Source organism: Sceloporus occidentalis, unplaced genomic scaffold (assembly GCF_023333645.1).
Source record: "Sceloporus occidentalis isolate IW3139 unplaced genomic scaffold, rSceOcc1.0.p SCAF_56, whole genome shotgun sequence".
Taxonomy (NCBI): Eukaryota; Metazoa; Chordata; class Lepidosauria; order Squamata; family Phrynosomatidae; genus Sceloporus; species Sceloporus occidentalis.
In genome coordinates, this window is record NW_028317036.1 from 2,728,921 (window position 1) to 2,750,906 (window position 21,986).

General features: G+C 40.1%; 1 protein-coding gene across 1 annotated transcript in view; it reads right to left on the minus strand.

Moving 5' to 3' along the window:
• Window positions 1–2,309: 2,309 nt before the first annotated feature.
• Window positions 2,310–21,986, minus strand: part of LOC149287819 (tetratricopeptide repeat protein 39C-like) — a 32,713-nt gene continuing 13,036 nt past the window's right edge. Inside the window, exons 2-14 of the mRNA XM_089492470.1 lie at window positions 17,127–17,175; window positions 15,049–15,174; window positions 14,241–14,355; window positions 11,927–12,281; window positions 9,802–9,970; window positions 6,540–6,633; window positions 5,373–5,480; window positions 4,783–4,892; window positions 4,350–4,473; window positions 3,728–3,825; window positions 3,182–3,286; window positions 2,507–2,545; window positions 2,310–2,399 (exon numbers count right to left, since the gene is read on the minus strand). Coding sequence (XP_089348596.1) covers window positions 2,310–2,399; window positions 2,507–2,545; window positions 3,182–3,286; window positions 3,728–3,825; window positions 4,350–4,473; window positions 4,783–4,892; window positions 5,373–5,480; window positions 6,540–6,633; window positions 9,802–9,970; window positions 11,927–12,281; window positions 14,241–14,355; window positions 15,049–15,174; window positions 17,127–17,175 — 1,582 coding nt within the window. The remainder of the gene's footprint in view (window positions 2,400–2,506; window positions 2,546–3,181; window positions 3,287–3,727; window positions 3,826–4,349; window positions 4,474–4,782; window positions 4,893–5,372; window positions 5,481–6,539; window positions 6,634–9,801; window positions 9,971–11,926; window positions 12,282–14,240; window positions 14,356–15,048; window positions 15,175–17,126; window positions 17,176–21,986) is intronic.

A 21,986-nucleotide genomic window follows, 5' to 3' on the forward strand; every position in this document is an offset into this window, starting at 1 on the left:
CTAATCTTATGATTGTCCTGATCAAATGAAAGGACAGTCACAATTCAGCATGACCTTTTCAGAACCAGAGGGGAGCATTTATTGGCCACAGATGGCTTGGTTTACATTTCTTAGAAAATGTTTGGCACCACCAATGAATAGTAGGCAACACTAATGACAGACCTCATATTTCTACCAACCTACACGGCAGATCTCAACAAGGGACATGCTTAAGGGTCAATGGGGCTGTGACATCCATTTATGATTAAACCTGAGCACCTGGTGGATGGAGAGTATTCAGGATGGACGTTTCTCTCCTGCACATACCTTCACATGCAATGGGAATAGATGAAAAGATCCTGGGTGGTAGCCCATTTACCTCAAGAGAAGCATTGTTATCTGACTAAAACTAGCCATTCCACTGGATAACTAGCAATGTTGTCTTCATAAATCCAATTTGTATGTTTTCTTTGTCAGTAAGATTGATAACCATATTAATACATCTAAACGTTACTAAAATTACAACAAACTCACCCCTTAGCCTGATGAGATCACACATATTGGGTACCACACAAGGAATGCACATTCACTAACTCATTAGTATCATTCTAAGGATAACATGTGGAGAAAATCCCTGAATTACAGTGTTTTTCAAGTACCATACAGGAGCACACGTGCGTCTTTATCTTTATTATATTGCATCAAAAGTATCTTCAAAGACTCGCTTAAGATGCTAACTGGACTTCCTGCGTTAATATTTTCATACAAATAACATTTCTAGGCAACGAGGACTTCTAATTATATGATACCACATAGAGAATCAAATGCCAGACAGTGGTTGTCATATTTTAAGCCTTTTGTTAGACATGCTGCCTGGTGAATGAAAGATACATAATGTAGCCTGCATTTAAAGTGAACCCAGACATATCTCAAATCTAATACTTGCAGCAAATATCAGTAAATTATTTCAAGGCTTATATATATATATATATATATATATATATATATATATATATCTATATGCCAGTTGCCTTCTGTGTAACTCAAATATGTCTCGTGTTTCTATCGTATGAATAATGCGGAGTGCAAAGATACTTTTCTCCTTAAACAAAAAATACAATAAATTGGGTAAAAAGTTTGCCCAATAGATATTGTTTACCCTGCCTACTATTCTAAATAGTTAAGACACAAATCATAAATTATGTTGTGCCAGGTGTGCTTTCTTTAAAGGGTTAATAGAGGAAATATGCCCCTAAATTTAAATGGGGTCAGTTCTGAGAAGTATTAATTTTTGGAGGCTAAAATGTCAGACTCCTACTTCTTGACTAGTGTAATTTGTGTTCTACGTACAGGAGATTTGTCTTCCATTTCCATGGCCAAAAAGCTTTCTTTAACATCACATTGGCAACTAAAACTTGAGTGGTATGAACACAAAGGATGCCCTAAGACCAAAGCAAACACAAAACACAAAGCAAACACAAAACACCAAAACTGGAGTTCAAAGGATTTAAGAGAACATTTTTAGCATTTTATATTATAACGCATTGCTGTTGGCTATTTTGTGGTTCTGCCAAAAAGCAGCCAAACTTGCTGGCATGCACTGCTGGGATGGCAAAAATAAGTGTTAAGATGCTGTTTTGCGGACCTATATTTCCATATTTATTTTTTAATTTAAATTAAATTATATACAGTTATTGACTGAATTCATGTACCGGAAAAATACGTCATGGATACTGGGATCAGTGAACCCCTTGGCTTACCACCATGGTAGTTCCCAAGATGTAATGGCAGTGGTAAGCCAAGGGGTTCACTGATCCCAGTGTCCATGACAAAGCTCATTGGGGTCCATTATGCCATAACACTCAAATAGTGGGCACCACCTGTTGTTGCCAACCCATGTGAATGGTACAGAACACTTTTTACTCCTGTTCCAATTGTGGGTTGAAATTCAACAATCCCCTGAGAAAAAACTATGGCAAGCAATATATGCCCAAAACACTACTGCCCAAGAAAAGTTGAACTAGAGGTTTAAGTGCCTTTAGACAGCACATGTGTCCATTGCACATCGATGTATCAGTTTTGAAGAAACACATCAGTCAGGGCAAAGGTCTCCCCCGTTATGTAAGGATGCCTTAAATGTGTTCTTTGTTTCCCATATTAAAAAACAAACAAAAAGGAACTAAATTCAGTTTCAGTAGGTCTCTACTGTACATTGTCTCATGCCCCTGGCACCGGTGGCATTCAGAGGACCTGTGGATGTACCACATCACGTATGCGCAGTCATTTTGATCTTCTGCTTTCTGTGGGTTACAGAAGTCCTAACCCCTCTGTCACTGCGGAACCACCTCTCGGAGAGAAGCTAAGGCTGCGTGGATCCGTACATGCAATCTATTCTCAAAGTCGTAGCCTGCATATTCTTCCTATAACCAACAAAGACAAAGGAGACAATTATAACATTTAATAACTGCAGTTTCATCATTGAGAAGGTTAAGAGAGCTTGCCACAATTATAAAGTTTGGAAATGTACCTTTGCCTGAAAAAGTAAAGCTTTCCCCTTTGCCAATGTCTGTAGAAAGAGGAGAAAAAAGAGATTGTTGGTAAATGTACATTTGATATTATTATTATTATATTGTTTTACTTTTTATAATCACATGGAGAGTGAAGGAAACACTGTCTAGCTCCTAGTTATTTTGCTGCTACATTTACATGCAAATACTCTGAAAAATGCCCCTTGTCTTATATTCAAGCTCAAATAGAGGTCTGACTACAAGACTTAAGATCCAGATCCCCCGCAGCGCTGCAGAAGACCTGGATCCTCCTCTCTCACAGCCGGTGGACGTCTGTGTGATGCGCGCACGTTCGACAGCAGCTGAGTTTTTCTGCACGCATCATGCAGAATTCCACCGGCTGCCCCGCTAGACACCAGGGAATCTGAAGCACGGGGGACAAGGTTAGGGATGCGGATGCACTGGTAAGTCAGGAGGATTTCTGGAGGTAGAGTTGATAACCTGTGGATGGCAGAAAGCCCTAGAGTGACTAGGAAATTAAACTAATCAAGATTTTGCTTTATTTGCAAGTACCCTTTACATAGGCCGGCTGCCTTGGGGTGGCTACCTGCCTTTAAACTCTACTCTTAGTAATGAATATTTTCTATTTCCAAGGTAGCAGAGCTGTACTGAGTAAACATGCACATTACAATTACCTCTGGATTGTCCAACAAAAGACATCCTAGCTCATAACAAGCATATGGCTGGACGTACGAGTTCTGCTGCCTTCCTAGTTCATCCTTTACTGCGCGCTGGAAAAACTGCAATACATCAGCATACACAAGAATGTAAATATGAAATATACTGGAAAAGTGTATAGAAACTGTGACAAAACTAGGATTCTTTACACATATGAACATAAGAGGAGAAAAACCCCTCCTGCACTGCTATGCTGGACACAATGTGAGTCATAATGGAAAACTACAGGCTTAGTTTACATCACTGTGAGGGCGGTAGACAGATGGTACTGAAGTGTTTAATACAGTGATGGAATTTAAGCGTGAATGTAATCATAGGCCATTACCAAGGACTAAGGCTTACAGTATGTAATAGGAAAGCTAGATAAAGGGCATCCTATCTGCTGTCAGAGCGTATATCTTATGGACTAAACTATTCAAAAACATTAAATATAATAAATATATATATTATATATGATATTGTATAGGATTGCGTATGTATAGTTTGCAGCGCAGAGTTTTTACCTGAACGGCATCTTCAGAATTTCCTAGACATTTGTGAATTGCGCCAAGAAGTAAATTCCGTAAACCAATGACCGATGGATCCAAAACTTCATGGCATGCTGTAGTATGCAGAAACATTTAAAAGTGAGGACGTTATTTACAAAGCTGTGGGTTTAGCTCACCCATTTATTAATTCTTTGTTCTCACCCGTTAGCAAGTTCATCATTTCTTCTAAAGTTAGTCTAATAGTACTAAACCTTAGTATGGCATAATTAGAATAGCTATTTTCAATGAAAAGAATTCTAGCAAAGTATCCCAAAGTAAAGCTTTTATTGATCAGCTGCAAGATGGTGACTGCTGTTCCTAAACAGGTAGAATGAAGGGATGGGAGGTGAATAGAGAACGTAAAGGTATGACATCAGAGACATGTTCTGGATAGTTCATTTAGATATGCTCTTCAGCTAAGACTCTATCATACTTTCCTCAAATATCTGTAATTTAGAATAAGAGTGTTCCTTTGATTTTTATTACCATTGATTACTATAAAATCCAAGGAAAGTTTAAATCAACTATTCTGAGCTGCACTCATCCACTTCTTTTTTTAATGTAATTGCTTCCCGTAATGGATAACTTTGTTTGGTACCTTGGCTCATGTGCTGGAGGTTGGAGAGGGAGCAGTTTGGAAGAGCTTTCCACAGATACAGCACCTCGATGGCAGCCAAGACACACAGCTCTTTGGTTGGTGTTTGCTTTCTAAATCTTTCACCCTGTGAAGGAACAGATAAATCCGCCTCAGTTTACTCAATTCACCTGATCACACAATCCTGGCGAGAGCGATCACATTGTCTGAATACGTCACACGAAAGGGTAGCTTTTATTCGGCACTGCAGCTAATTTAAGGACTGCAATTCCCATGAAACATGAGACGAACAGATAAAAAAATATATCATTTTGCACTACCCAGTAGTAGTGATTTATGATTTCTAAAGAATACATCACTACCTGGCTCAATAAGTTTCAAAGTCCAACTGACAGAAACAGATAGGACAAACTTATGGAACGTGCTTCATACAAACCTTTTTAACTGAAAATTGCTCAATCTGGTTGTTTTTCCTTTTGAAGAGTTTCTGGACATCTTTAAAGACGTCCTGTGCCCCACTCACATCTCCTGTGGCCCCTTGACAAACTGGAAAACATATATAATCATGTTAAGAATTCTAGATGTAGTACTATAGCATCTGAACCTTTCAAAACGGGATCATCTGTCTGGGTACATATGGGGTAAAAAATGCAATTGTAGCGCAAATTTTACATAATGGCTTTATCGTCATAGCAACCTTAATTATTAAAACTGGTTGCTATGGTGATAACAATTTTTCCCAAGTTTTTTTTTTTATACACACGAAATAAAGTGATTTAGAATAATGAAAATATTACCAGGTATTAATTCTCATAAAATAAAACGACAAATACCCATCAGAGCAAAAGGGGTACAATATATATATGGCCATCTCAACCAGTGTTTGGTACTATATTGTGAAAAAAAACCCAAAAAAACATAACCATACTGGCACTGGAACACAGTATATTGTGTTTAGTACACAAAAAAATCATAGGTATCCTCCCATCAATAAAAGTTAAGAGGCATCAACTTAATAATACTTACTGGCAGTCAAATAGGCATAGTAACACTGTGACCATCTTGATTCATTTTTTAGTCTCTCAAAAGAACGAAAGGCATCCTTAAAATTTAATTCAATCATGCTGCACCAACCTAGAAAATTGAAAAAGAAACCATCATGCCAATAAAACAAACAGTTTCTATGGCAACAGCCTATCAGTGGCTGCTTTTGTGCCACATGGAAGTTAATGGCACCCAGCAACATTTTTAGGTAACATTTTAAATGATTCAATATTTGTTTTTGGGAAATGTTTGAGCTTTTAACTGTGTGAGGAATGGATGTTTTGAATGCTACATTTAATTACAAACTCATTACATTTATAGTGGTTACAATCCAAGCACATTGAAGAGAAACAAAGAAAGGTGCAATTACTGCTTAATACCACAAGATGGAGCTATAATATGTGACCTCTTGCAGGTAAATGTAAAATTAAATTCTACCATCTGATGATTTGAAAATGATTTGAACATTCACAGTCCAGCCGCACGTATTTATTCTATATCCGAGTGACGTCTGCCTGTCAGCATCTAACAGAAGGTGAGAGTCTGAGATTTAATTAGGCAAACCGTTTCCCATGTGAATGTCTAATCCAATTTGCAGTTGTCAGACAGAATCGTATTGCTGAAAGGACCAAGTACAATACTTTGAACAGAAGCATTCAAGTACAATTTAAAGTTTAGGTCACCTAGGGCTAATATCCCTTTACTTCTAATCAGCGGCCTAAAATAGATTACAATTACAACTCGGGCTCTAGGTCAGTAAAAAGGCAAATTTGAATTGTATTTCAGAACTGCAGAATTTAAACTCAATGTCCATGATCTTTCAGTACGAGGATGTCCTAGGACAATATCTAGAGCTATTGATTGGATGTCAATTACAAAACTCTTGAAATCTGATAGGATTACGGCCACCAAGCAGAGAGTTTGACATCTGTGTTTTAGCTCAATGTGTAATAATCTGACACATGAAAGCTTTCCAAAAGATGGATATTAAAATTGTAAACTCCGAATGACCCTACTCACCTTTGATCGTTGCGTAAACCATACTGAAATGCTATTCAGAAGCTATGACATAAGACACTTACCATGACGCTGCTAACAATACAGAAAGAAATGACCAATCAGTGCCATGCAAAGAAGCTTGGAACGCACCTATTTCATACAGACAGACATGCTGTATCTCTCTTTGATCTGTTGCAAGTTCCAGAGCGGTGTGGAAGGAAGTCAAGGCACTGTTTATTTGACACTGTGATGAAGAAACAAGGCATTATTAAATAAAGGGAAACATGCACAAAAACAAAAGATGAAATCAATTTATTAACCTGATCTGAAATAAACTAAATTGCCTTTGAGTGTATTTCAGAGATCCATTTATTCAAAGCTATTAAGGAAATAAAACTGATCATATGTTGTAGTTCTGGTGCTTGCTTAAGCGATGCATGCTTTACTCGCAGGTTACAAAGGGTTCACGCGCATGCCTGACTCTGACTAGCTGCTTCGGGCAGGGAACAGAGGCAGGGCTGGATGAAAAGCAGTCCTGGAAATATTTGGACACCAGCCCCATATATCTTATTCCATGGTCAAGATCCTGTGCCCACACGCCACATCAGGGGTATAACTAGGAACCACAGGGCACAGGGCACCCCAACAGCTTGTCTGTGCCACCTTTGTCCCCTAAACAGCCTGCCTGTGCCACCTCTGCCCCTGAAGCAGCCTGCCTGTGCCCCAGTGTGCAAGCTCCACAACAGTTAACATGTTAGAGAATGCCTATTACACTACTTATAAAGTTGGTTAATATGCTTTCTTGTTTGTTGGGTCTACACAGGACACTGGAGTGCCTGTTAAACATTTGTCTCTGTTCTGTAAGTACATCCCTTTTCTTAATATTTTGTTTGCGTCTTTGGTTTTTACAGAGGCACATAGACTAAAGTTTATTCAGCATTACCCTAGTAGAGTGGTCATTTTCTCCATCACAGAGATACATTTAGTTTGTTATATCACAAGAATATGATTCCCATTTGTTATATATTATACCTACTGCAGGGCTGCACATGGTGTGGTCAGCAAGATGTCAAATGTATATGTGTGGGTTCTTGAAGAAATGCCCAATGTGGACTCTATTGATTTGATCAAGACACTGAATGCACACAGGGGCCACATAAATGGTACTGTCATTATGCAATACGAACATCCAAGATTCATAAGGTTTCATGACATTAAATGTTGGCTGGCCTTTCATAAGTAAGTAAGGTCGTGAGAAGGCATCTCTAAAACATCACAAGTTTAATTATGTATTATACAGGGGTAGCCCTGCTCTTCATTCATTAGAAGTTCTCTTGGCTAGAATGCCCCTTTAATCTTAGGAAGCACCTTATAGGTGGTGGCCACAGTAATCTGCGCTGTTGTAAGGGCAAATGCGGTTCTGCATCTACAAGGAGCTCGCTCTGCTTCTGCTGTGCAACTATTGGCATATTTGAAAAGGATCCCAGCTCTTAAACCCACAAGGAGATTAGATGAGGCCAGCGAGATATTGCCTTACGGAACTGTTTGAAAGGCCAAACATTCCATCACAACTACAAAAGTCTCTGTAGACTGCCCCTTATATGTGGGATCCCTGTCCTGCTTCAAAATACTTCAGAGGTTATATAAAAAAAATTGAGTCTGGTGTAAAGTTTGAAATGTGATCTTATGGCTATAGTGACCAAACGGATGGTGAAATCTTTAGAAACATTCTATTGCTTACAATTCTGCTGCTGTATAACTTCATTATAAAGAGCTTGTTTCTGCTGCTAACCTCTTGCATGTTAAGATAATTCACACTAACATGTATGCCAATAACTACATTCAACTACAAGTACGCAAAGTATCATTCTGACTTAATATGTAGAGTGATCGGGAGGAAAAAAGTCTTGAAGAGACGGCATAAACACAGCTTGTGCTACAGGGATGATCTTCGTGGGTTATGCAGATGCCACCATGACGCTTACTAACGAAGTGCAACCTCACTACCACAAACACATTGACACTAGCACAGGGCGAGCACTGGAGCTCACACTTCATATTAGAAGTCTGTGGGATCTGTGAGAGAGATCAGGATTTCATTTAGGATTCCATCGCAGGGGGTCTGAATGTCTATCAAGTTATGTGCTACTAATGCCACCTCCAAGAAGGGTGAAAAACAACCAGTTGGGTAGTGTGTCTATGAATAACATATTTCATGCCATTATAGTTCACCTTTAAATAGGAATGATCAAGTAGATTGTACGTGTTAAATGAGCGGACGTTCTAAGATTGAAAGCTGTGCCTGTGTACGTCTGCAATGTAGTGCTTCTACTAAAAATCATGATTATGCCCGACGAGCAAAATCCATTACAGGGATTGTTCTTTCCATCTTCTGATGTATTTAGTCTTCAATGGAACCCAACAATGTTTTTACATGCATAGTCTACTATCTGCCTCAATTATTAACCCCGGCTCAGAGAGCGGATTCCCCGCAGTTGCAAATACATCACTACACCGATACTGCGTAGGTTAGTGATAAACAAGGATGCAGAATCAGAGATCAATACATAACATTTCCTCCATCTGCTTTAAAAACGTCAGGTCTTGCTAACTGACCTCCTTCTATCACAAGCACTACTGGCGCCTGTACTGAGAAGTCAGCCTGGATCAGGCCGTTTCTAATATAGCAGAATCGTGTTTGAATATTAAAAGTGTATACGTGCAGACCAGGCACACTCCAACATTGATCTGCACAGAAATATGGACAGCCTTCTGCTTGAGAAACAAAAAATGACTATTTTACATAGAAACACAAAACACAAAAAATTACTATATTTTTATATAATGTGTTAATAAAAAGTCAATTACTGAAAAGCAATCCCGTACTGCATTACTATTCCAACCCCGTGCACGGGATACATAAAATGTGCTGGCCACTACAGTTTTTGGCCTACAGGCCTTTAATTAAGACCACTGTATTGTCACATATTGCTAAAAATATGTTCCAGGCTAATTCAGCTTAAGTGCTTATTGTAAAATTTTATCTATAAAACGGCCCTGAAAGCAACATCTTGATATTTGAGTATGACATATAGTAATGCTAGGTAATCAATGTGGAAATGCAGAAATGGTTGTAATCTCCCTGCAGAAGGATTTAGACAAAACAAGATACTGAGTAGGTAAATGACAGATGAGTTTCCACATATATAAATGTAAAATCATGCATCTGAAGAAAAATAATCATAATAATATTATATTGAATACACGCTTAGTAGAGAAGTCTATGGGAAACAGGGAAGAGGGAGCATCCTCTGAGGTACGTTTTGTACAGTTATAGTTGATGTGGAATTTATGGAAAAATCAACATCAACAAAATCAACGTGTAATATGGTTCAAGCGTTAAGCGACGTACCTCTAGTCTCTGTATTCTTCCCTTGAAGAACATAAACAGAGAGGAGTTTGGGTAAGCGGATTCCTTCTTGTGAAGAATCTCTTTTGCCTCTTTCAGTCCTGCTTGGTTGTCGCTGCCATCCAGGGCAAAGAAAGGGCGAACTACGGTGTGGTACCACAGTAACGCCAGCCTAAGGAAAACAAGAATGAAAGCATGCTGCAATTATCCGCACAAAACACCATCAGATGCGAAGGTGTGAAGAGGTCGATAAATAATCACATTCTGGGAAAGCAAGAAGGTGACATGAAATAACCATTTACTATAAACAATTTCAGAATTCATCAACTGATTGATTTTGAGAAAAAAGCACGTGGTATTCCCCCCCCCCGTTAACCTCCCAAGCTCCACAAATGTGGCACCACTGTGATATCTAAAAATGAAGAGTAAAGGCAACAATTAAGAATATTTAGGTTTTTTAGTCAATAAAACAGGGGAAGTAAAAGCCTTACATATAACCTTGCGCCAGAGCGGTACTTAACACCTTAGCATTATATAGCACCATGATATCCAGCAGTGATGAACAATGTTTTGATGTTCATGATCATTATGGATTACATTTGAAAGTACAGAATGTGAAAATTATCTAGTCCATGATACTAATATTGCTGCCAACGCGTTACAATAAGGGACAGGTTGTCAGCCCCCAAATGCCTTAGTTTGCCAGAATGTGCAAAGAGGAATGAGTCTGAGGCAGAACTGGCTTTGTCAAGTGTAGGGCCGGAACTAACGATTATTTTAATAATCGATTAGTTGGCCGATTATTTTTTCGATTAATCGATTAATCGGATAAAAAAATGCAATTTTTTTCAATTTTAAATAATGTAATAAAAAACGTACAATTTACACTTTCATCTCTTTATTGCAATGTTATTGCAATAATTATCTACAAATGCTATTGTGTTTGCCTTAGAATTGCTCTTTAGACAACCCCCCATAGTTCCGACCGAGCCGCTCTTGGCCAGGGGCATGAGATGTCCTGACCCAGGTCCTCCACTTAGGAGGGCTCCTCAGTGCCGCTGTCTTTTCATGCTTGTGGTCTCTGCTCATTAACCCAGCGCTCTACTTCAATCATCGATGCAGAGACTACAAGCATGAGCGAGGAGCTACACCTACCCTTCCTAAGGACAAAGGGACCGGCACATTCTCGTTTCACTAGACCCCACAAACCCTGAGGCTAGTCCTGGATGCACATCCACGAATAACCATGATATTAAAAGGGTATGCAGAGGTACTTGGAGAAAGATCATTTGTCTTAGCAGTACTATTTTTTATGCAGTTCTACCTTAAAAATGTACACAATCATGTCTTCATTTGTATTCTTTACATGGCATTTCTTGAATTCAGCTTTTAATGAATAAATCTTTTCAATCAAGCCAAAGTACATTTTTATTGGTATTAAGCACTAAGGCCACTCTAAAAGGAGTTATGCAATCAGTTCATCATGAAGTCTATATGAAGTGTGGAGCAGGAAAAAAAACCGTAATAGATTCAAAAGATTATAGTATGTATATAAATATATATATATATATATATATATATATATATATATATATATATATATATATAATGCCATGAATATTTGGGGAACACTTAAGCCAGGTGCAGTATGAAAGTATGATGCAGAGAGTAATGAAGTGTAAGAGAATGTGTATGCTCGAGGGGAGGATAGATATGGTAACACATTATGGGCGCATGGACAGGACATATTGCCCACAATATACATATAATCCTTCCCATGGTGACTGGGAGGTGTTCCTCCTACACTTCTGGACGTGTAGGGCGATGTATCTGTGAATAGGGTGCGAAGCAGGGTACATTGAGTAACGCCATGCTGTGGGGTACCAGGAGAGGGGTTCTTTCAAAATGAACATTTTGCCCACACAGGGGCTAGAAATAAATGCTTTAACGTCGGTTTGCCTCCAGAGACTTTGAATTAGGAAACATGTGAATCAGGTTAAGGCATATAAGAGGGAATACAATAAATCAGTATCAGTGATCACTGTACCGGTTGATGTTTCAGGTACCCATTTCATACTTACTCTTAAGACTACATTATCTACTAAAGCAGTACAATATAGCTACTCACGTAGCTAAAGGGGCCTTCATGTCCTTACTTTCACTTGCATACATCAGTGAAGAGAGCCCCTGCAGACGGTCTCCTGGAAAACCCAGCAAGTTGATGATTTTGAGCAGGTTTGGGGGCACCATGGATATGCAAAGGTGAAAAAGTCCGTAGCCAAAGCTCACAGCACCTTTCAGCCGGTTAAGGGACTCCTCGGTCACACCTTCGGCGGCAATGTGATTATCATTGACAGCGTCAGAAGATAAGGGTTCCTGAGACTGCTTCTTCGGACACATTTCCTGCAACGTGTTAATGTCCACATAGCATTTATTGTAAATCTTCCAGGCCTTGCGTAGGATCCAACCACCTTTAATGTAAGCTATTTGAAGAAAAAAATACAGATTAAGGAAGAAATAAAGGCCCTTTTGGAGTGTTAATACCGAACAGGGTTGGCTAGAACAGGTAGCTTTGACGTTGAGGTTACGCATCATGATGGCAACTTTTATGGGAAACTAAACCCCAAATCATATACAGAGCTTCTGCCTTTAGAGGATGCAGGGCGTCTGACACCTTAAAGGCCACTACCAACACTTCAGTGCTTTGATGTGTTGGTTAGTTATTAGAACGATACTTTAGAAAGCTGGCCCTGCGGCTTAGAGGTCAACCAAAAAACCTGAAATTTTACCAGCACAATGCACAGATTGTATACGCTCTGCTTCCACAATTTAAACAATGTGTAGGTGCCGGGTTCCCTTTAATTACCCGAGCGCCTCAATCTGTATATACAGTTGACATGCTGTACTCCTGCAAAGTGCAAGTCTTTTATATTTGCCGATAAATATTTAAATTTACTTGCTACGCGAACGATAGCTAAAACAATTCCAAAGCAAGCCACGCGGCTCCCTAAATGTTCCTCTCATAATTAATTCATTAAAGCCCAGGCGCTGTGCCTTTTGTTAGATGCCACTGCTGGAGCAGCTCTATTGTATTCACATGGATGATGAATATTGAACCACTAACCTCTTCCTTCTTACTTAAAATGCATAAAGACCTCACTTTGCGATATTAATAATTCATAATAAGCGAGAAGCTTGCAGATTTGTATTCTTTGCTGATTTAGTTAAAATATCGCTATATCTGCCTGATGCAGCAAAGACACAGGGGTGTTTTAAGGTAATGGTGCCAGGGATGTCCCCTTCACCCTTAAAATGGCATATATATGCCATTATATATATATATATATATATATATATATATATATATATATATATATAATTATAAATACTCATGATGGGACAAACTAATAACACAAAAAAAACACAACATTTGACTATTTACTGTAACTAACAAATAAATAAATGGCAGTCCTTGAGTTTGAAAGGAGGAGAAATTTTAGAACAAGAGCTCATGGTCTAAAACTAGAGGGTCAGAGGCTTAGGAGATGTTGTAAGGAAGTTCTACCTTACTGTAGTAAAATAGATGCATGGAACAGCCTCCCAGCAGAAGTGATGGAGGCTAATACAGTGAGTGAATTTAAATAGGCACGCGGTAGACATAAAGCTGTCCTCACAAAGGGTCCAGACCAAGGGCCGATAGCTTTCTGAATCCCTTATATCAAGAAAAATGGGCAGACTAGATAGGCCGAATAGTTCTTATCTGCCATTAAATTTTGTGTTTCTATGTAACATAATTGAGCAGAAAAAATATATAGATGATGACATATTTAAAAGTTGTATTGTAATTGATTTATAGGATAGTTCCAGCCAATCAAAGATGGCTGGGATTTGAATGAAAGTCCATGATAGGAACAGATCTGCTCTATATTGGAGAAATGAAACTAAAGTGAAGATACCCCAACCTCGTAACATTTACAATTAAAAGGAAGCACTACTGCAGCACAATGAATCAACTAAATTTAAAACACAGCGATGTATTAACTAATGTGAATGGTAAAAATATATGAATAAAATGATCAGACTCCTCTATATTATGCGGGAAACATAATCAGATTGTGCTGATAATTCGGGCTTGCTACATTAATTACATTAATACATATTAGCCTTTTTTGGGTCATTGGGGACACTGATTTTTGTAAGCATCCTTATTATTTTATTTGCATATTGACCACGTTCTATTATTTAGCTGGTGCCTCATTACTATACGTTGTGTGATATCTGTGATAGGGATATAAATACAGAGTTGTAGTGTGAGGATAATAGTTAAATAGCATACACCCGGTTTTCCACACACCGGGTAGCGTTCTGTTTTTGCCTGCGGTGGGAATAAAAGATTTTTCATAATTCATGTGGCTGCACATCTGTTAAACCAGATAACTCACCTGACAGCTCCTGCTTCACAAAGGAAAGCACCGCTAAATAAACCTGGCAGTCTGCAATAATTATCTGTCTTTGCAGCCGGTCAACCATGGAATGAGCAGACTTCCTCACGTCGGCCTGTAAGCGAGAGCAGTACGCACGGATTATGAGTGGGTCCGTTCAGGAGGAAGACATCGCCAACTAGTAACAAGCCAGCATTTGCTACAATCATCCTATCAACCAGCTTGTGGCTTACCCGAGACAGATCCCGTAACAATGTTACAAAAAGGGAGAATACAAAATCACCAATAACATTAAAATTCTCAATATAAAAAATGAATGATAACCATAACACACATTAAGACACACTGCTCCAGAAGGAGTTTGCACTCAATTACATACATACATATATATATATATATATAACGATAAAATATTATATATAAGCCACGACATGTCACATGATAGAGTAAATGTTTGGAGTCAAGAAAACAAAATTGATGCCGAGCGCTAATAGGCATTGAAGTGTGATACTGTCAAAAAGCACAGTTACCAGTAATGGGTCGATTAACCAAATGACACATGAACCGGTTCCTGCATGGTATTACAGACGGACCTGCTACCGACCCCGCAAGTGATAATGGAGAGCGCTTTCAAAGCCTTTAGAGATTAATCACACTAACCTTAATTTCATTTAAGAGGAAAATGTTCTAGCTATTACTTCTCCATCACCCTGATTTCAGACACAGAACTGACACTCTAACTGGTGTCTGGACAGGACAGGGTGGCCAATAAGTCTCTAGAGGGGAGTTGTAATTGTTTAATACTTACATTCTTCTTGATTTTATTCTTAATGGTTTCTATGACTCCTTCATCACTCTCACACAGTTTTTCGGTCATTTTCAAATCATCACATGCCAGCTGCATTTTTTCTTCCTCGAAAGTCATCATGGCGTTCTAGGTGGGAGAGGAAACACGTCAGACGGTTGCACGCAGTAACAGGCATGTATTGTAGCAATCACCAAACTCTCCAGCTGTAGCTGAATTACGAAGCTGGCCACACGAACCGAAGAACACAGGATGGCTACGGTCAGCTCTCAGACGAAACCAACGCAGGCACCCAATTAAGTATAAACATCTTTTTAATCATGGCGTGTGAGAAGAAAAACCTATTCTCACCATCAAGAACATCAGTTCCATTGGTTGCTATGGTTATAAGACTACTATTCAAATTCTGCACCAGAATGAAGCATGTTATGTTTGGTAGTGGATTGATATTTTAAGGGACCTTTTTTTTTTATAATTACACATTATGAAGGCACTCTTGTCAAGGTTTTCCCTGTAAGAAAGGCTCAGCTGCACCTGCACAATATACAGTTAAAACAGTAAGATGACCCATAAACCTCACTGATTTAACTATGCAGCATACAGGGTCCACCAAGCTCTTATGAAGAATGGATCTTCATAATGTATAGCGAAGTCTGCAAGTTAGTTAGACTAAAACATATTTTATATCTACCCATCTAAAACCAAAACACTTCAAGAGATTACAGCACAAACAATATGTATTAGGGCTACAAAACAACCTCTTTAGGAGAACAAAGCCAGCTCCTGATCATTGCTACTATAAAGCAGACAGACATGCCAGGCTTTATAACTTATAATGTTCACAGGTCCCACGGTGCACAGCCACGGGCATGTCTGACGGCACGTGGCTATCTTTAGATCAGGACTAAGCAGGACAAATGAAGGTTAGTGTTCGAGATTTGCAGCCACAGCAATATACCTCTTCACCCCAAAAAGACACACAAGGCAATCCGGCGTACCAAAACATGGAGGATCAGGGTTACCTTGATTACAAGAAAGCAACCTTAAGTAAAGTTCATATGTTTTGTTTAAAAGAACAGATAATTAACAATATATATATTTATAAATATCCATGTCTGCACAAGCCAGGTGGCTTCTCCCTTACAAGGAGCAGGACAGCTGGATGTAGAGATGCTGCAGGTGAGCTCTTATTAACTGCTGACATGTCATAGCGGCCTAGATCAATACACTAGGATGTACCCAGCCTCGAAAGACAAGAAAAGACTTGAATCCCATAGTTTAAATCGACCTGCCTTCCGCAGTTACCACAAAGAATGGCTCATGATAATGGAACACATATTACGAAGCTGAAATTAGATAAGCTTAAGATACTGCAATCACGCAGAGTAATATGTCATGTAAATGAATTTAAATACCCAAATATTTCGCTTGAGCATGCTGCTTGTTTGCATAATTCCCTCTCGCTGTCTGGTTACCCGGAGTGTATATTTTCATACCAACAGCCATGAATATGCATTACACACAACACAGGGCAAAATCAGTGGGCCGAGAGGAACGGGAGTAACAGCAAAATATGCTACCTAATCCGATAAAGCGTGATATTCCTATGTGTTACCAAAATGACATGACATGCGAACATCTGGCTTTCGATTATATGGAGTTTTTAACTAAAAAATGAAAGCTGACAAAAAAAGTAATTGAAGGAAACATACGGAAAGCTTCCCCGTGATGTGAGGCTTAAACGGGTGAAGGACGTAGATGGACCTGGTACCTCCTATACAATACTACACTAATCAGAAAGAGAAGCCACCACCACTTACAAACCAGCAGGTGAAGCTATTTTTTCTTCTCAGGGATCAGTGAAGGTAGGGAATCACCCTAATTGCCATATATTTAGTAATGGTGCACCCCATAAAACACACAAAGCCCCGAGTCTGAATTAGTTTCAGTTTTACCTAAATGAATAATAGTGGTTTGAATGTCTTTGAGCCATTTACCATTACAGAGGGACATACAACATGGTATACAACGAATGCCTTACAGGAAAGTCCTAACGGGCAATGAAAATTCTTTACACTTACCAAAAAACTGACAAAACTCGCTCCAAAACTCATGAGAGGACTGTGATTCCTGCAAGACAAGAAATGCCCAGTGTTATTCACCTTGTATAAAATACACACGATACATGATCAACCGCTACAACGCTACACGATACATGATCAACCGCTACAACGCACACAATACAGAAGAGATTACAGCGTCATGTAACGACTACCACTCTGTATTAACCATTTCCTGTCATGGTGCCATGTAGGGCTGAAACAACTAATCGATAAAATCGATAATAATCGATAATTTAAATCGTTGACAACGATTTTCCTTATCGATTAGTCGAATCGATTTTTATCGATTATAAAATGCTCTGAAAAACAGAGATCGGATTATAACACTAGAATCCAGATCCCCCGCAACGCTGCAGGGGACCTGGATTCCCCTCACTGTCGGCCGGCGGGTGTCCATGCGATGCGCACAGACAACTTCCGTCTCTCCCCTCCACTTCCATACACCCCTCCGACTCCTCCCCCCTCCCATACACCGCTCTGCCTCTCTCCCGACTCCCTGGTATTTTGTGAACCTCCGTTGCTGACAGGCACTTTCACTGCAGCTTCATAGAAGCCTCAGCGTAAGTGAAGGGCAGTAATGGAGGCTGTCTGTGAGCATCGCGCAGACCCCCACCGGCTGACAGAGAATCGAGGTCTCCTGCAGAGGATCATCCTCTCTGTCAGCCGGTGGGGGTCTGCATCGCACAGACAGCCTCCGTTACTGCCCTTCACTTACGCTGAGGCTTCTATGAAGCTGCAGTGAAAGTGCCTGTCAGCAACAGAGGTTCACAAAATACCAGGGAGTCGGGAGAGAGGCAGAGTGGTGTATGGGAGAGGGGAGGAGGCAGAGGGGTGTATGGGAGCCACCCTCCCATACACCACTCTGGCTCCTCCCCCTCCCATACGCCACTCTGCCTCTCTACCCAGCTCCCTGGTGTCTAGTGAACCTCCGTTGCTGACAGGAGACAGAGTGGGAGGAGGCAGAGTGGAGTATGGGAGAGGGGAGGAGGCAGAGTGGTGTATGGGAGGGGGGAGGAGGCAAAGTGGTATATGGGAGAGGGAGTTGCTAGAGTGGTGTATGGGAGGGGGGAGGAGGCAGAGTGGTGTATGGGAGGGGAGGCAGAGTGGTGTATGGGAGGGGGAGGAGGCAGAGTGGAGTATGGGAGGAGGAGGAGGCAGAGTGGTGTATGGGAGGGGGGAGGAGGCAAAGTGGTATATGGGTGAGTTATAGTGGTGTATGGGGGGTATAATGAATTTCAGGGTAGCAGAGTGGTGTATGGGGGTGTAATGAATTTCAGGGAGGCAGAATGGCATATCTGGGGGAGTTAGAGTAGTGTATAGGGGGGGCAGAGTGGTGTATGGGGGGGTATAATGAATTTCAGAGTGGCATATCTGGGGGAGGCAGAGTGGCGAGTATAATTAATTTCAGGGTGGTGCAGGGCATTTATGGGGGGGTGGAGTGGCATATCAGGGTGCACAGTGGCATATAGGGAGGTATAAGGCATAAATGGGGGCTAATGGCATATTGGAAGTTATGAGGCATATCAGGGGGCACAGTGGCATATAGGGGGTATAAGGCATATCGAGGGGGGCATAAGAGATATCTGGGGGTAAAAGGTATATCAGGGGGCTAGTTGCATATCGCTGGCATATAAGGAGTATAAGGCATATCAGGGGGGCACAGTGGAATCTGGCATATAAGAGGTATAAGGCATATATGGGGGCAGAGTGGCAAGCTGGGGGTCAGATGTGCATAACTGGGGGCAGTTTGGTAAATAAAAGAAAATATAAACAAGGCTTTTTTCTCATAGTTTTTATTAAATATGAAAAATAGTTAACATATGAATTAATATTTACTAATAACTTTGTATTAAAACCTAGTTTGAGAAACACTGTGTTTGGGTTCTTGTAGCTTTTATTATTATGTCAGTAAAATAAGAAGGTGAATAGAGAGAGAGAGGCCATTACAATAATGAGATGAAAGTGTAAATTGTACGTTTTTTTATTACATTATTTTAAATAAAAAAAAAATTGCATTTTTTGATCCGATTAATCGAAAAAAATAATCGGCCAACTAATCGATTATTAAAATAATCGTTAGTTGCAGCCCTAGTGCCATGTTATATTACAGTGACATTATGCCACGTGGAACCGCAGCTTGCTGGGATATGTGACCAGTCCGGGTCAAACTGGGACAGATGGCAACACTAAGGGATATAAGATGCAGCATCTATTAAAATAGTATATCTATTAGAGCATGAATGCCGATCTCATCTGCTTTGATCCACGCAGTGAATACTGTAAATCATACTTAGAATTGTTATTCTTTTTCCTATTATTCATCTCCATTTCTAGTCTCTGATGGCATTACCGCACAGCGTATGCAAACCCGCAACCAACACTAAGTGACTGGGCTCACTAATTGAGAGAATAGGCATTTACCGCAGGGTTGCCCCTTACTGCCCATATAATGCCAGACAATCAACAGGCCGATTTCAGCTCATACAATTGTTTTCTTCAATGTACACGCCAGCCATCGTATGCACTCAACGCATATGATATACGCGGGGTCCTTTTTTCATGTCAGCCCCCATGCAAATTCATGGAGGCATTCTGCAGAATCCCACCCTATGCATTTGCCCCTTTCCCCAATTATGGGATCACAGAGAAGGCTTTACGCTGCAGCTTCTCCTGACAGGAAGCCCCACCCCTCCAAAAAAGTTGAAGAACGCAACTGTCCCTTTAAACAATGCGCGTTTACTAGTCTCTGGGAAAATAATATGCTCAGCAAACTGGTATTTCATCATCCTCATAGGGTTTTCCAACTCATTCCAACTAATTTCAAAGGGATGCAAACACAAAAGGCGCTCTGTATCATAAATAACATTTTGGACGGGAAGCCTTAATTCTTTCACTGGGTGCTGGACAAATCCTAAAACTCTTGCATACTTAAGCCCTCCAAGCGCCAAGTTGGACAAGATATTTTTTAATGCTTGCTGAATAAAGCCGACTGGCACTTAAGCAGTAATTCCCATGTTTCAGATATCATTAGAGGATACGGAAATGCTGATTAATGTAAAAACGCCTCTAATGAGAATGCACAGAATAAAGTGATCCCACATCCTGCTGTAACAGGATCTATTTGCATATCATAAATTACGCAAACATTTACATACGCTCCAGCAGGGCTAGGAGGTATTATGCAGAATGCTGGCTTTTAGCATTAAATACACTTAATTACAGATGGGAAAAAAAAACATGAATAGGAGATTAAGCAATTAAACCGCGGCATGGAATGCAGTCATTATCAGGACTTCAATGGAACTCCCCTATTGTGCATGAAAACACTGGAATGGTCAATTAGTAGTTCTAGGTAATAAATTGGCACAGATTCCAAAAGAAGTGAGCAGTAAAATATAACAAGGTAAAGTACAAGAGAGTTGGTAGTTGGAGAATCAATGGAGGCATAAGACGTTGACATTATGTTCTCTTTACCTTACGTACCAACTCAAGTCAAAACTGAGGACACTTGGGTTTTAACATAACTGTTTGACAATAGATAAATAGTGACGTCACTGCCTGAAACACGACCTCATGAGAGGTGCGTGAGGAACCACTGAAAGGGAACTGCAAAAAGATGATCTTACAATGACATTTAACGCTGTAAATAATGTTACAAAGAACTTCTTTTCTTTCCGTGAGGGTCTCCTACTTCCCAGTTGTAGTGAAAACAAACGTTACATGCTCCCAAAGTCATAAGGCTATGGCGAATTACCAGGACCTCAATCTTTGTCTTTTGAGGCCTCAAAACGCAGTCCGTTCCTCTCATCCCAGACCAAGGACGGCCGGATCTTCTATGATCTCCCCAAAGAGGAGACCTATTGCAGTCTTCAGGAAGGGAAGGCGGCCAAAGGACACAGCCCACTCCTTTCACAAGGACCCGGCTTCACAGTGGTGTTTTCAGCGTGAACCACATCAAGTGAATCCAGAATCAAAATCCACCCGTCCTCAAAACAGCCTAAAAATATAGTGTCTGTGAACAGTGTCATTTGTGCCATTACTGGCCTCAGCCCATTGCTGGTAAGTTAAAACATTAAGCCTCCAAAACAAAAAGTATATAAAAGGAAGGGTCCACAGCAAACAGTGTACTTATCAACCATTGTATAGTGCAGTGAAAAACCTGCGCCGCGTACCCCAGTAGACCAAACCAGGGGACAAGCCTGGCCTTAAGGCCAGAGAACCAAACTTTCCCTCTCTCACAGGTACTCACTTGATCCTATCCAACAGGCTAATTCAATACACGTAAGATTAGTGTCTCCAAAGTTTTAGGCTCCATTATTTTGGCTGGACTTGCCCCCTGGGCCAAAACGTACCTGCACTGGGTCATGAAGGGGGATCTCGCTTAGAGCCCTGAATTTATAAAGAACCTACTGTTTATCCAATAATGCATCACACATAATAAAGACGCCCCAAGGAAGCTATTGGGCCACTTAGATATCTTCTGCTTTAAGAAAAAAAACTTCGGACTGATTGATCAAGAATCCTTAGCACTACACCTCAACAAAATCATTTTATTATTTAAAGTTTAGTAAAATTCTTTATTAACATGGATTTCTCAAACAATCTTTTAGTGCTCCCGTAGTAGGATGTTTGAGTCACAGCCCACAAATTGCACTGAATGATCTATATTTATAAAGCTTGGACTTTTTCCTTTAAATAAAATGCACCTTTCATACAAAATGCATTTTGTGGTATCGTAGAAAAGCTTGTCTGGAACAAGACCATTATACGGTTTAATCATTTCCATGTGCATTAAAACAGCCATTATACCTAGTCCTT